The 14,587-nt window shown below is 46.9% G+C and overlaps 1 protein-coding gene and 2 long non-coding RNA genes across 38 annotated transcripts in view; 1 reads left to right on the top strand and 2 right to left on the bottom strand.

The window, feature by feature from the left end:
* Positions 1-14,587, top strand: part of Cacna1c (calcium voltage-gated channel subunit alpha1 C) — a 529,265-nt gene that overhangs the window by 386,595 nt on the left and 128,083 nt on the right. For 17 of the 36 annotated variants that reach the window (XM_031383137.1, XM_031383143.1, XM_031383123.1 and 14 more), the window contains exon 10: positions 14,372-14,446. The exons of the other annotated variants lie outside the window; for them this stretch is intronic. In XM_031383137.1, the coding sequence (XP_031238997.1) occupies positions 14,372-14,446 (75 nt within the window). The remainder of the gene's footprint in view (positions 1-14,371; positions 14,447-14,587) is intronic. 36 annotated transcript variants of the gene reach the window in all.
* On the bottom strand, positions 3,501-9,214 carry LOC116099487. Its single transcript, XR_004122270.1, has 2 exons — positions 9,089-9,214; positions 3,501-3,781 (listed from the first exon to the last, which is right to left on the bottom strand). It is a non-coding gene; the product is annotated as an uncharacterized LOC116099487 (long non-coding RNA).
* Positions 7,468-9,074, bottom strand: LOC116099490. Its single transcript, XR_004122273.1, has 3 exons — positions 8,750-9,074; positions 8,328-8,442; positions 7,468-7,660 (listed from the first exon to the last, which is right to left on the bottom strand). It is a non-coding gene; the product is annotated as an uncharacterized LOC116099490 (long non-coding RNA).

The following is a 14,587-nucleotide window of genomic DNA, read 5'->3' as shown; positions in this document are numbered from 1 at the left end:
CTCAGACCTTGAATTTAAAACAGCTATGAAACATAGAGAAATGTTGAGTAGGTACCTGGCAATCACAGTTCAAGAGAAAGCTTTGACACTGAGTTGTAATTGGGGGTGAGGGGGCATCAGCATAGATAAGGCACTGGAACACATCTGTCTGAGAGAAATCCCCAGGGAGAGAGTGATTAGAGATAAGTAAAGCCAACAGCAGAGACAAAGGTTTGCAAACTGATGGATAAGAAAAGAGCCAGCCACAACGATTTGCAACATGAGACCAGAGAACTAGAGGGGAAACAGGAAGGTCATCAGTGCTGCGGGAAGACCAGTGGGGTGAGGGCTGGGAAACATTGACAGGAGATGTTGGCCAAAGCCAGAAGGCCTTTCCTTCCCATTCTTCAGTTCTTGGGTTCTTAGTCTTCCCACAATGGCCTCCAGCATGATCCTCTTTAGCTGGCATGGTTTAACTGCCAGAGATCTAAGGACTCAGGCCTTCATGATACAATAGAGGAGGGAGGAAGAGACTCGCACCATCAATCCAATGCACCTCCTGCCCAAACAAGGCCCTAGCTGGATCCCAGTCCTTGCGTCCCATCCGTACCCATGTTGGCAGTAGGCCTTGCCACAGCAACTGCTTATAGATAGCATTGACCAAGGATACATGACAGATACTCAAAAGCCATCCTAAGACCACACAGGGAAAAAGCTAAGTGGGTAGCTTCCATGTGAGGCAGCTCTCTTGGTCCCCAAGTTGCTCTAGGGCAACCATGAGAGCTCACTATCCCACTGGCTGTTCAAACCTTCCTCTACACATCAGCGAGCACCCCTTTCCAAAGTATCCATCAAAGACCATTGCTGATGCACATAACATATTACCATTGGTGGGAATGCCCTGCTCTAAGGACACAGTCCATTTTCCAGGTTCAATCGCTATTTTGATAGAAGGCGTTAGAAGGGAAACTGGGTATAAAGAGATGGGGAGCCAGGAATATGGCTCAGCACGTGAAGGCACTTGCTGTGCATGCCTGACAGTCAGTGTTCTATCTCTGGAACCCACATAATGGTTTTGAAGGAAAAACAACTGCACAAAGTTGTCCTCTGGCATCCACATGCCTCCTGTGTCAGGGCACCCCTTCCCATATTACATACTAATAAACACAATTTTTAAAGAGAGACCTATGGGGATATCTTTCTCTTTAGAACAAAAAATATATATACATCTGTTAAGTATCTACTCATATTGGAATTTCTTTCTCAATCATTAAGACAACTTAAGTACAGACCCGGCCTTCTGAGACTAACTGTAAGATACATATTCATTTGGACAAGCAGATAAAGATGGACATAGGGGAAGGCCCAACATGGAGCTTCTGCACAGATGGAGATTAAATATTTGTACAAGTGAGAGTTGATGATGTGACTCTGTAGAGTCACTTTGCAATCATCATTAACCAACAGAACCACATGCCTGCCGTGTGCCCTGCAGGATTCAGAATAATGCATTATTAAAATACAGAAATTTGAGGGCCTAGAAGAGCTGCAGGTTGCCCACAAAGAGCCCCATGTGGCTTTCAAGCATAATCTGAATATCATTGGTTTACATTAGATATGTGTCAAGGACATGTCCGTAATTATTTGATCTTAAAATAATTTTTAAAAAAATCAGAATAGTCAGCATTTTCCTGGATCTAGCATATGGCCAGGTGTAGTCCCATGCCTCTACCGTGACAGAGGTCCATGAAGCATAGGGCTCAGGGCTCAGGAGACATTCTGCTTCCGGTTTTTTGGGTCCTCTTTCCCCACTCAGAAGTGAACATGCTCTAGAGGCCACCCAGATCTGGCACTGCTGCCAGGAAGCCGAGGCCATCAAGCCACATGCGGGCCCTCTGACCCCAGCACTTCTAGTGAGAACCCTAACCCTGAGAAGTTGCCTTGAGAATTAGGGAGTGAAACGGGAGCCCTAGATAGAAAACCACTTCCAGGGTTAATTATTAGAGAAAGAAGTCAGCTCTCTAACTCTGGGTCTCAAACACCCACAGTGCGTCGGTGGGCTCTGAGGAGGTCATCAGGAGAGGCCAAAACCAAGGAGTCTGTTCAGATACCCTTACCAGAAGGTAAAATGGTTGTCAAAGCTTTTGCCTTCTACTCCATTATGAATAAACAAGAAGTTCCTGCAGTATAGACTCATTTCATAGTCAGTCCTCAGGCTGACAGCTACTCCCATCAAAGATCTGCAGGACTCACCAGATGGGTAATAAATAGGTGAGGGTTTTGAGGGATAGGGTGTGGGTTGAGATAGCAGCTCCTTTAGTCCAGGCTGGCTGTCAACTCCCTACCCTCCTGCTTCTACCTCCTGAGTACTGAGATTACAGTTATGTGCCATGCAGAGCTAAAATACGCTTTTGTCTATCATCTCCAAAAATGTGCTTTCAATTCTGATAATTTTCTTTGGTTTTGGTTATTTTACATAAACACAAGAGAGAGAGAGAGAGAGAGAGAGAGAGAGAGAGAGAGAGAGAGAGAGAGAGAGAGAGAGAGAGAGGAGAGAGAGAGGAGAGAGAGGAGAGAGAGAGGTAAGACTTTTTAAAGTTTCTGGACATTCTACCAGCCTTAAATCATTTGGCTAAGATAACTCATCAAGGGCAGTGCACGGCCATTGTCATCAAGAACTCAGCAATGCGTTTATCTACAGTGTGCCCATCTCTAGCCAGTCATGGTCCAGGCCAGGGCTCTTGGGGCTCTTATCCTTCCCTGCTGAATGATTAGCTGCTGATGGATTCTGGGTTATATATTATATTCAGATGTGTACCCACTGGCGAGCCCACCCTGGGCCATTGTATCACATCATACCCATGGTCACTCAGAGGAGTGCCCTAGTTGAACTCAGTGGGTCACTAAACAAAACAGACATGAGCACAGGAAAGGAACTGTGGAGGTGAGGGTTGACAGGATCAGGAGGGAAGAAAGAGGAGTTGGGGAGTGGGAGTATTCAGAATAGATTACATACAGTTATCAAATGACAAATTGAATTAATAATAGAAGAAAAATAGTCATTGAGATGGAGTTTAACTAATATGCCCGGGGCCTCACTTTGAGGCCTTCCATGTTTGGAAAAAACAGCACCTCATGTAGGTTAGGAAGTTACATCAGCCATCTAGGTTTGCTGCTGACCTTCTGCTTAGGAGTGATAGAAAAGAGCTGTTCTTGATTGCTTATTCTTGAAGTGAAGAGACACGTCAGCTTGTCAGGCTGGCAGTAGCAGAAAAGCTTCTGCCACCCTCCTCCATCCCTGGGTACACACCAGCAGGTCCCACTCAAAAGCAACTCGAGTGATTCACATGATGGAACAGTGATATCCAGCTATTATGTTAACAGTCCTCTTACACACACACACGCACACACACACATGCACGCACACAGACACCCGCGCACACGCGTGAGCGCAAGCACACTCATGCACGAGAACACCAGACACAGGACAAAAAGAAATCCAGGGCCTATTTCTTCTCCGAGCGTTCGTTAGCATCTCCCTGTATTTATTGGTGTTCACCGAGGGCATTGGCTCCAGGTAGAGCATGAGTCTTCTATGTCCAGCAGAGGCGAAGGGTGGAGAGGTTCTAGATGTAAAAGTCAGTTAGTGGCAGAGGGTCCTTGCAACCAGGGCCCCAGTTACTCTGCCCTTCTGGATGCAATAGGACGCTATGGGTCAGCTGTTGTTGATGAGGCAGAGTGCCCATGTTTCCCCCGAGGAAGAGCCCAGGCTTTATTGAAACTGTAGCACTTTGTTTGGAGCCTGTAAAAGATGTACATTCATTTTTGTCTGCCCCCATCCTGGGGAGGTGCTCTCCAGGAGCTGAGAATGTAACAATGCCAGAGTAACCCCCGGGGAGGTGGGGCTCTCTGGACCCCACCTGTCACTGAAGAGCTGTTGACAGTTGATATCTCCATCTTCATCTTCCAACGGGATTTTTAGAGTTTGAGGCCCCAACACTATGTTGGGATAAAACTAGAGAGGCCGAGGAAACCGGAAGCTTGTGCCCTCAGGCCCCACTCAATAATTAATCTGCAACTTGCCTTTCAAGTTGTTACAAACTAAACCTTCTAGCTCTGGCTATCTGCTCCCGTGCTCTTAAGAGATGTATACAAGTTTTAGCCTTAGGTGTCTTGGTCAGATCGGGAGTGGTCATTCTAGTCTATCAGACCCCTAAGGCATTTAAGAAAGTCTAGAGTCCTGCCATCCCTAGGCTTCTGGAATTACATGGGCTCTCTGCATGACAGTTTGTAGCCCCCAAAGCCACTCTTTTCCAAAAACCCAACCCACACCCTAACTTCTCTGCATGGCAAGCCTGGTCTGACATTTCACTTTAAACCTACCTCTCCTGTTCTGCCACTCTTTCTTGGTAGCTGTCTCTTTTCACTCTGTCTCAGGAACACAACCAGCCAGCCAGCCAAGAATAGCATTCAGCAAATGAGGAAGAGGCTAGTGAGGATAAATGGCCTGTGGCTTCCTTGGGTCCAGGACACTGAAGGCATTTAAGGCTAGAAAGGCTGATCTAGCTGCATTCAAAGGGTGTCCTCAGCATACTGCTCAGTCCATTCACTGGCTCGCAAAGGAGATTGATGGATGGATTGAGCGCTATCGCCAGCTGAGACCTAATGAGATGGCCACTATACCTCCTGGATGGAGTGGAAAGCAACCATTGTGGTAATAAACAGAGAACAGCATCTAATTTGTAAATTCCTCTTTTCCGTAGCTAAATTTAATCTGATCAGCAAGGCTGGAGGGAATTGTTGATAACCAAAAATTATTTTCCATGTCTTAATCTGGCCAGGAAACTTCACCCCTAATGGAAATGGCATATTGCTCTGGCAGTAGTTGGGAAGGACATTTGTCATTGCACTAATCCAATTGTTGTGTATTGAAAAATACACTTAAGACTGTAATCTACTTCAAGCCAAAGTGGAGCTGAAACCGCACACTGCCTTGTTCCTGGTTCATAGAATCTAAATCTCTTTCTAGTTAAAACACAAAAATCTGTGAAAGAAGTCTTCCAGGATGTCAGCTTGACCTCGGTGATTAGCTGGCGAGGCCAGATGGCCCACCGTGGAGCCCAGATGGTGGTCACGAATAGCTCTTGTGACATGATAAGAGATCAGGCTAAAAGAGCAAAACACCATCTCTAGCCCAGCCATGGCTCAGCTTCAGGTAAAAACCAATCAACAAGCAAACCAAGCACGGTGTAGTGGCACAAGGGGAGACTGAGACAGGAGGATTGAGAGTTTGACACTAGAGACAGACCTTGTTTCAAAAGAAAAAAAAAAATTCAAGAGGCCCAGTGGAGAGTTAGAGAAGCCCTCCCTCTTTTTCCTGTTGTAAATCTTCTTCGTGGTAGCCAAGCTCTGAGACTTTTGACATTCTTCTCATGAGGCCTTAAGCATTTCCAGGATGAGACCACCACACCGTGGGTAAGTTTCTGTTAGCACACGACAGGAATATTTTCTGCTAAGAAGACAGCAGGAATGGATGCATTTGAGAAACCCCCGAGTACCAGGCAGCTGCAGTCACTCTTAGGGACTACTCTGAGACATCTGCCATCGCAACTAAGTGCTTAGATGCCTGCTGCTTTGTGAGTCACGAGCTGCGCGGCCCCAGGATTCTTTACATCATCCACTTTGTTTTTGCATTGCCCAGTAGACAGTGTCCAGTGTCCACTGTTGTTTTCTTAGTATTGTGACTGACAGCCACGATTAATTAAACTCATTTCAATTGCCCTATCTTTAATCCTCACCAAACCCTCCAGAGTGGTGGGATTATCTCACCACTTTCAGAAGAAAAGCTGAGGTTCCGATCGTTTGTTTTAGAAAGGATGGTAGCTTAAGAGGAGGCACACACCAGCTCTTCCCGAGGTGTGTATCCCTGGACCCTAACATCCATTCTTCCTGCCAGGTGAGACAGAGGCCCATGAGAAGTCCTAGAGAGCAAGTCGGGAGCCCTGGTTTCTGGTCTTGGCTTCAACATGAATTAGCTCAATGTCCTCAGACAGCCGCGCTCTCCCCTCTCATGGGGCCCAGTTCCCTGCTCTGTAAAGTAATACACCAATCAGCTTAATTTTTCTGTACACATTTGGGCTTTCCAACCCTCTTGATGACCACTCTGGTGCTCTCCATCCCTTCCAGTCCCCTGTCTAAGAATGGATGTGTGGCTGGGCCTAGGGAGGAGACAGTGAGAACTCTGTAGAGGATCACTGCCCCCTTCCTGTCTAGGTGTCACCAGCTGCAAAGAGGAAAGCTCTGGTGACTAAGGAACCTAGGGCACTTCTTCTCACCTTCAGCTGAGGTCTGTAGCCGTGTGACTTCCCTATGCTGGTCTGAGGTACTGTGGGCACAACTCTGTTGATAGCCCTGGTAATTATCTTTGCACGGTTAACTATGTCCTCTAACTGCTTTGCTTTCTCTCCGCCTTCTCAATGCTTCTGCTAATGGTTATGCATTTGGAAGTATCTCCCGCCTTTCTGCCATTGGTCAGTTTCCCCAGTGGCCCTCCGAAGCACAAGGCTGTTAGTCCCACTCTTCAGTGGGGCTGCTGCAGCTTCCTGTTCCTGCTGCAGTTGCAGAGAGGTAGGACGGCCCCGCCTCCTTTCCTTTCTACCTTTTGTCCAGTCTGCCTCTCTGTGCCTGACTATTCCCAACCTTCCTGGCTTTCAACCACTTGTCCTCACCGTGATAACTCCCACAATGCAAGAGGCAACAGCAACAGAGCTGACTGAATTTGCCCAAGGGGCCCCTGGTGCTGTAACATGGCTCACTAACATCTGCACACCCACAATCCATAGGACTGACCCTCGCCTCCCTTCCTTGAAGAGCCTTTTGTAGTCTCACCCACCATGACCAGGACTGTCTTGTGAGGATTTGGCCTGAAGACTTTTGGTCTCAGATACAGACCCCCGTTCCAAGTTCATGTTGTTCTGCGTCCTAACTTCCCTCTTGGCTCCGAGCTGCCAGCATAGAGGCTGTGACTGAGTCATCAAATAAGGGACTTCTTCAGTGACATGGGCGGCTGCAGCATCCTTACCCTTTTCTGATTCTAAGACACAGGTCATCAAGTGTACACAGTAGCTTGGAGGAGTCTAAGCACAAGATCTACCTGGCTTCCAAGTCCTCAGTCCTAATTAGCCGTTTACTTTGAACAAGTGATTGAGTTCCAAGCCTCGGTTTCCTCGTCTATAAAATGGTACCTTCCTCATGGTACTCTCGGTTCATAATGTGAAACATGTAAGAGAGGCTAGCACCCAGCAAATACTCAAAGACTAAACTGTCAGGATTAAGGCAGAAGCCACCACCTTGTACACTCCTGGGACAAAGCCTAAAACAGACATGTGCCACGCCATGAGATACCCCTGGGCCAAGCTAGAAAGAGATTGGGCCACACGTCTTTTTTTTTTCTTTTTTTTTTTTTCATATCATGCCAGATGGGTGATGCATTCTGCTAAGCCGGGTTAAGTAGAAAACTACCCACTCTGACCATAGAAGAACTTTATGCTTAAAAATAACTGGGTTCACAGAGGAGGCTGACAAAGGGGCCATTCTACCCGTATGCAGAGGATCTGTACCACATCCCTTTGGGCGGCAGATGAGCCATACGTGGAGCTGGCCCTCCTAGTGAAGGCGGACACTATGAGAAAGGAGAGAGAGATGTGCACCCACCTTCTGCAGCTTGTTTGGAGCAGCTGAACTCCCTCCCCGCCTCCTCACCCTCCCGCAGCCCCAGTGCCATCTCAGTGGAAAGGAATTTTCTGCTTACAGTGCTGGATGCTTATAACCTGCTGCGATCACAGCAACCTCGGCTTTCTTAGTAGGGTTATGACTATAGATCCAAGGTAGCTATTCATACCCCCTCCCAGTTAGCAGCAGCAGTAATAATTACGATGATGGCGCACCACATCTGTACTGCACTTTTTTTTTAATAAGCAAGGCGTCTTTGTTTGGGTCCTTAATATTTAATCTTGTTTTATATTTGCCTTGTTGGCTTAAGATCAGCCTGGTATTAGCTGCGTATGTGGCAGAAGCTAAGCTGGGCTGGGCTGACAGGAAGTGATTGGGAAGGTTCTGGAAGTGGTGCTACCTTTCCTGTGACCTTCCTACTCAGGCAGGCTGCTGTCACCTGGTGTTCCTCTGCTTCTCACCACCCCCAGCCTCTTTCCTCTGTCACCTTGGGCTCTTCCTAACCACACTTTCCTTAGAGAGCCTTTCTTTAATTGTCTAGATGAATCCACCCACGTAAGAGGTGAAGTGCACAGGATTTTAGCTTGTCATGAAATGCATGAGTGTTCTGGAGTTACCTAGTGTCCAAGGCCAGGAGTACCTTGATGTGTCTCAGACTCGTGGCACTGGGGGTTGGTTGGCAGATCCTGGATTTCCAGTTGGGCCTAAGCCTGCACAGCAAGAGATCCCTGGCTGTGTGTTGGATTGGTCAATCGTTAGAAAAACAATGAACACGAGTATCAGTTCTTCGGCAAGAGAAGACATGGGGTACACCGCCACTCTTCCCAAGAATCAGTGTAGTAGCATCCACGGCTAGGACATCCACTTCCTTCCTGGCTGGGCTGGGCAGCGCTATGCCATGGGAAGCCACCAGTTATCTTTCACCCTTCACAGTGTGAGCATGAGCAAGCTGTCTGGGCCTTATCTGAAGTGGCTGTAAGCTCTGCAGCCATGGCCATCCATTCCCTGCCATGTAACAGCTTCCCCCTCAGGCACCTACCTTCTACTGGCTTGTCACTGGGGAGTAATGTCCTTCCATGGTGCCCCCGGAGTGCACCTGTCAGGTCCTCCCAGAGAGTGCTCTTAGACAGGTGGTTTAAGGAGAATTTGATAAAGATGGAGTCGGTGTTTAAGAAAGTTGGGCAGAGGATTCGGGACATCAGAGCAGCACCCTAAACTAGCAGTGGGGAAGCTGTTTCTATAGGCCTGCATGTACAAAGAGACAGTAACTGTACAGAGAGGGCTATGTGGCCAGACCTTTGGGATCAAGAGGCAACCAGTGTGCCTTATATACCCAGAAGTAGAGGTTGAGGCCTGAGTCCCGTCTCCTCTCACCTACCCATAGATTCTTGCTCATGCTTTTCCACTGGGCAGCCTCAGAAGAACCTTGGATATGGCCTGCCAAGGTCAGCCTCCTGGGGTCCACAGTATGAGACATACAGGCAGCATATAGGAGTAACCTGGAACCATGGCGATCCCAAACATTGCTGCTACAGTTCCATAGAATCAGACTGAGTTCAGAGAGTTCCAAGATGAATTCCAAGAATCCCGAGACTGGAGAAAGTTTGGGCTCCCTCAAGAAGACAAATCTAATACTTAGGAAATAACAAACTTTAAGAAAAACAGTTTAAAATTAGCTGGTAATACTAGGGAGTATTTATGTCAGTTACCATTTTACACGGTTCTTTTTGCAAATATTATGTTAGCTAACCCATACCAAAAGAGCTTTGAGTAAAACTAGCATAGTCTTTGTGTGGAGGAGGGAATGTGAGTTCAGAAAAGCTGGATAACTTACCTGAAGCCATGCGGTTGCTAGAGGTGGGATAAAAACTGGCATCTGGATTTTTACTTAGTATTAGAGGGAACACAGTGCTCTAGAGGATGAAGAGGAAAGATTCTGAGCAGTGGAAGGTTCTGGAAGCCACCAGAGGCTACAACAATGCTTCCAAGACCAAATGAGGGGATAGAGGATTGGCATTACTGGTGATGGTCCAGCCAGATAGTGTCCCTGAATTTGCAGGCCCAGCAGAGTCCATTACAGGTCTTCAGCTCTGCTCTCTAAAGCGAAGTAACCAACAAACACCATCAGGAGATGGCCAGTGCCGGGACCCAGTCAAACTTTACTCACAGAAATAAGTGGCAGGCTGAACTTGGCTGCAAAGCAGCAGTATATAGATCTGCAGGATATGTAGTAAAGGGACCAGACCCTCCCGGGACAAGGGACATGTGGAGAGAAGCCCAGTGCAGCTGAGAGACAGTGCAGCAAGAGGCAGTGATAAGGCAGCTCAGCTTGCTTGAGAATTCTTCAGGAAGGGTGGAAACGGGTGGCATGGTAGCTTCGGCTGCTTAATAAAGCACTGCTGACTTCAGTGATAAAAATGGATTGTTTCCTGATTTCTGGAGGCTGGAGGCTGGAGTGTAGGACAGGCTGGCTCCTCAGAGGCTGTGAGGAAGAATTGTAGGCCTCTCTCCTTGGCTTATAGGGGTTGCCTTCACCTTGTACCTTTCCATGATCTCCCTTCTGTCCATGTCCAAATGCCTTCATTTTATTAGGATGCAAGTCTGTTAGATTAGGAGCTGGCCCTCATGGCTTCATTTTAATTAAATTGCATGTTTAAAGACCCTGTCTCCTAAAACAGCCCATTCTAGTTAAGAAGGTTTTAAACACCAGCATGTGGGTTTTTAGGGGACATAACTCAGCCCATAACAAATGAGATGGCCAAGTCAAAGGGAATAGAGTCTGTAAGGCAGGGCACCAGGAATTCCTTTGTCTGCTAGCCAGACTACCATCAGTACTTTGAGGAAATAAGTGCTATCTATACCATTTTTAATATAAAAATATAACAAAATGGGCATCTGGCCAAGTCAATGGCAAGGCTCCGTATAGGAGTAGATGGACCTGAGCCATTGCAGCCCAGCAGGCTGGAAGCCAGGAGTCACCCCAGGACTCCTGCCAGCACTCTGCCTCAAGGGGAAATTCAGGGTGATGTCCAAACACCACCAGCCACTGCTAGTAATGCCTCTGTTGGTATGGTGACCCTTTCCCAACAGGGAAGGTAGAGGGCCGCAGGCTGCAGATGAGTCCTCTGAATCTGGACAATGGGCTGATGGTGACACTGCAAAATGAAGCCAGTATTTCTCTTCTCGAGCCTCATGAGAAGCTGGGCATCTCTGATGATGTCATATGAAGATCTCAGCTCCCACACCTGGGACAAAGTGGTTTTGGGGCCCCAGAGGTTTCAGAACTCAGCACACTTCATATTTCTCCCCAGATTCACGTCACATCCTCTGGTGCTCCTTAGTTGGTGAGGATATGCCAGAGACAGGCCCAGCCTAGGTATCTTATATGGGACTGTTTTCCCCTGTATCCCTCCCAAGGGAAAGAAGAAACAAAAGGAAAGAACTCCCCAAAGGGCTTTCATTTCCTTTGCTAAGGAACCATATCAACGTTTTTCTTTACCAAAACACAAGCTACTTTTGACTCTCTCGAACCTTTTGTCAAAGCCCTTCTGAGTAATTTTGCTTTTACTCGTGTGGATTCACTTGTCCGTCTTTTGATGCACATATTGCATTATGTTTGATGTTGTGATGGCTGAACAAGATCTAATTTCCTTTTAAGGGAAACATGAGTTTTGATTCACTGGCCCAGTCTAGTTCAGCTCTGCCACTTGGGGATTTGTTGCATAAGGATCTGTCCAGACGCAAGCTGTAGTTTCATGGGGAGTTGGCATCCTGCAGGGAAGGCCATGAGCTGTAAGCCTCCCTGTTGACCATGCTGCAGAAAGTCTACCCAATGAGCTTTGCCAGAAAACATCAAAGACACCACATGGTGTCTCAGGGTGGAGTTCCAGAGTTCAATGGATAAGATTTCCGAGGATTTGTGAACCCAAACATGCCGGGAAGCACCAGTCTGAACATCAGCTTAAATCTAATCTACCTTCCATGAGGCATCTTATTGTATGCCTCCATATTATCTCATGGAGAAATTGCATGTGGAGATTATTGTAATTCATTACCACTCCCACTACATCTACCCAGTTGTAGATCTCCAAGCAAGTTGAGGAGAGATAACAACTGAACTCCTCACCAGAGACACAGAAGCAGACTGACAAGTGCCATTCAAGCAAGAGTGGCTGCTAAGAGTGGATGATTAGAGGAATGGAGGGTTAGCAGATATTAACTCAAGGACCAAATGAGCTGCTGACAAGATACTGCCCAAGTAGGCATGGTGGCTCCTAGCTAGCTGGGAGGCTGAAGAAGGATTCTTAAGTTCTGAAGTTCAGGCATCCTGGCAGTATCGTAGAACCCCATGTGCTAATTAAAGGGAAAGAGTAGAGTCTACAGAACGCATTTTTAGCCATTGTTGCTATAACTAAGAAAAGAGCCGTGCCACCCATTGCTTACCATGACAATTGCAAATTGTTTTCTGAAGAAGCCGCCTAATTTTTGTTTTGTTTTAGAATCTTCCTCCCAAAATCCACATTTGGTGATAGTTACTGTTAGCAATAAAGTCAGAAAATGAGCTTCATTTCTAGGCTGTTTCATCAGCATCTTCCTTCAAAACTGCATCGTGATGGACTGGGGAGATGGCTCAGCCTGTGTTTGCCATGTGAGCCTGGAGGCCTAAGCTTGATTCCCAGCACCTGAATCAAAATCTGGGTGTGGTGATGGGCACTTGTAGTCCCAGTGCTACGAAGACAAGTAGACCACACCGGGAACTGAGCAGGTTCTGCCTGTCCACACCATGAATATCCAGCCCTGGTCACATTTGGTTACATCTGAACACCCATATATTTGTTGAGTTCTTCTTATGGCTTTTAAAGTTATCATACAGTTGTTTCCAAAATCAAACAAGATGGAACAGTCTTGTGTCAAGTCAAATGCTCAAGAATACTGCTCTTCAACAGGTCTATGATCTTTGAGCCACAGAACAGACTCCTCTTGGTATGCTCACACCAACTGTAGGAGTGTATGGAGGCATGACAAGGGGCAACCTTTCTGTTTCCATTTCACATCTCCACAGAAAGCTCAATCCTTATGGGGCCCTTGTTCTCGCATTAGTTCTTCCTCTTGCTCTTGCTCTTGCTCTTGCTCTTGCTCTCACGTTAGCTCTTGCTCTTGCTCTTATTCTCACGTTAGCTCTTGCTCTTGCTCTTATTCTCACGTTAGCTCTTGCTCTTGCTCTAGTATGTACCTATCTAAAAGGGAATCAGGAGCCAGCTCACTTCTAGTGCTTGATTCAAGTAGGATTTTTTAGAAGAAAGAGAAGCCCCTCCCTCGATTGGAGAGTTGGTATTTCGACAATGCGCACACTAGAGACATGGAACTCCCCATGGATTGGGCACAAGTTCAGCCCCTTTCCAAGAGGAGCCCGACTTCTGAATCCCCACCAATCACAAGAATATAACCTGAGTTGCCCAAGACTAGGATGAAAGATGCCCCCTTCATAGCCTTCCCTAAAACACTTGGGACCACTTCCAGTTCCTCATCAGAGAACATGCTTTCTGGTAGGACTGTATGGCATCTCCTTCTCTCTCCATCCACTGATGCTCTTCACTAATAAGCTGTCCTTAGTACATGATCATCTCTTATTTCCAACAGCTACTTCTGTGGCTTCACAGAGGCACTCATGTGTAAGTGTTAACAAGAGAAACATCCTTTCTGGGGCATTAGCTAAAGCACTGGCCCTCAGGACCTCAGGCCATGGTGTGACTTCCTGCACCTATGTAATACGAGATCCTTCACTCCTTCCCTTAGCCCCTTCCTCTTCAGCTAAGCCCAGACTTGAGAGAAGTCCAAGGCTTTCTGTGCACAAGAAACTTAATTCCGAGGAAAAGTAGATTCTAAAGACAGCTTAGTTATTCTTTACGTGAATCAAGTTGTTCCTCTTCAAAGAACAGAATGTGAAGTACACTGTATAAGAATTGCATGCCTATTTGCGTACAAATGGAAACAAAGAAAGAGTTTGTGAGACCGGAGGTAAAGCAGATGCCTATGCATGCCTTACATGTAACCAAGACAGAGGCATAGAGTAGCCCCTTACTGAATGAGGCACAAAGACTGAGCCAGACAAAGGGCAAGCAGAGCTATAGTCAAATGACTTCATCCAGGGATAAGTGGGAGGGACACCCTGGAGCCCACTGCAACTGACATTTATGGTCTCTGGAAGGGAGCTGAGCTAGCTAGCCAGTGGGAGGCACTAGCTTGAACTTAGCAGCTACTTACCTAAGTCTATAGAAGGGACAACACACGCGTGCGCGCGCGCACACACACACACACACACACACACACACACGCTTAGGAGACCCAGGGGCAAGGAACAGCCTTCTAGGAGGCCTTCCTCCCCAAGTTTCCTTACATATGGTAGTATAGTGGGAGCCTCTGCGAGAGGCTGCCATCTGCTTTAGCCAGGGTCCATCTTTTGTTTTATGTTGTTAATTCATGTGATTTAAGGTTATGTTTTCTTATATGTCTTGGTTTATGCTTTTCATTGTTTTAGTCATTTTTGGAGAAAAATGTGTTCTGTGTAAGGACAAGGCTGTTTCTTTTGCCTGTGCTGACTGCGTGTTCTCTGTTGATGTCTTGTCCCTGATCTTGACACTGGCCATCTTGTCTGTGAAAGGAGGCGCTCCAGCGGGCTTGCATGATCAGAAGAAAGGGAAATTTGCTTGGTTTAGTCACTCTGCAGAAACCCATGGTAATGTCTCCTGTGCTTTCTGTGTGTAAATGTGTGTTGGTCCATACAGATTGCATGGGAGAATATTTCTCTTGATGTCTGGGGTGTGTGTGTGTGTGTGTGTGTGTGTGTGTGTGTGTGTGTGTGTGTGAGGGAGAGGGA

This window comes from Mastomys coucha, unplaced genomic scaffold, assembly GCF_008632895.1.
Source record: "Mastomys coucha isolate ucsf_1 unplaced genomic scaffold, UCSF_Mcou_1 pScaffold20, whole genome shotgun sequence".
In the NCBI taxonomy this organism is placed as follows: domain Eukaryota; kingdom Metazoa; phylum Chordata; class Mammalia; order Rodentia; family Muridae; genus Mastomys; species Mastomys coucha.
The sequence above is the reverse complement of the archived record's forward strand: the minus strand, read 5'-3'. Positions and strand labels throughout refer to the sequence as shown.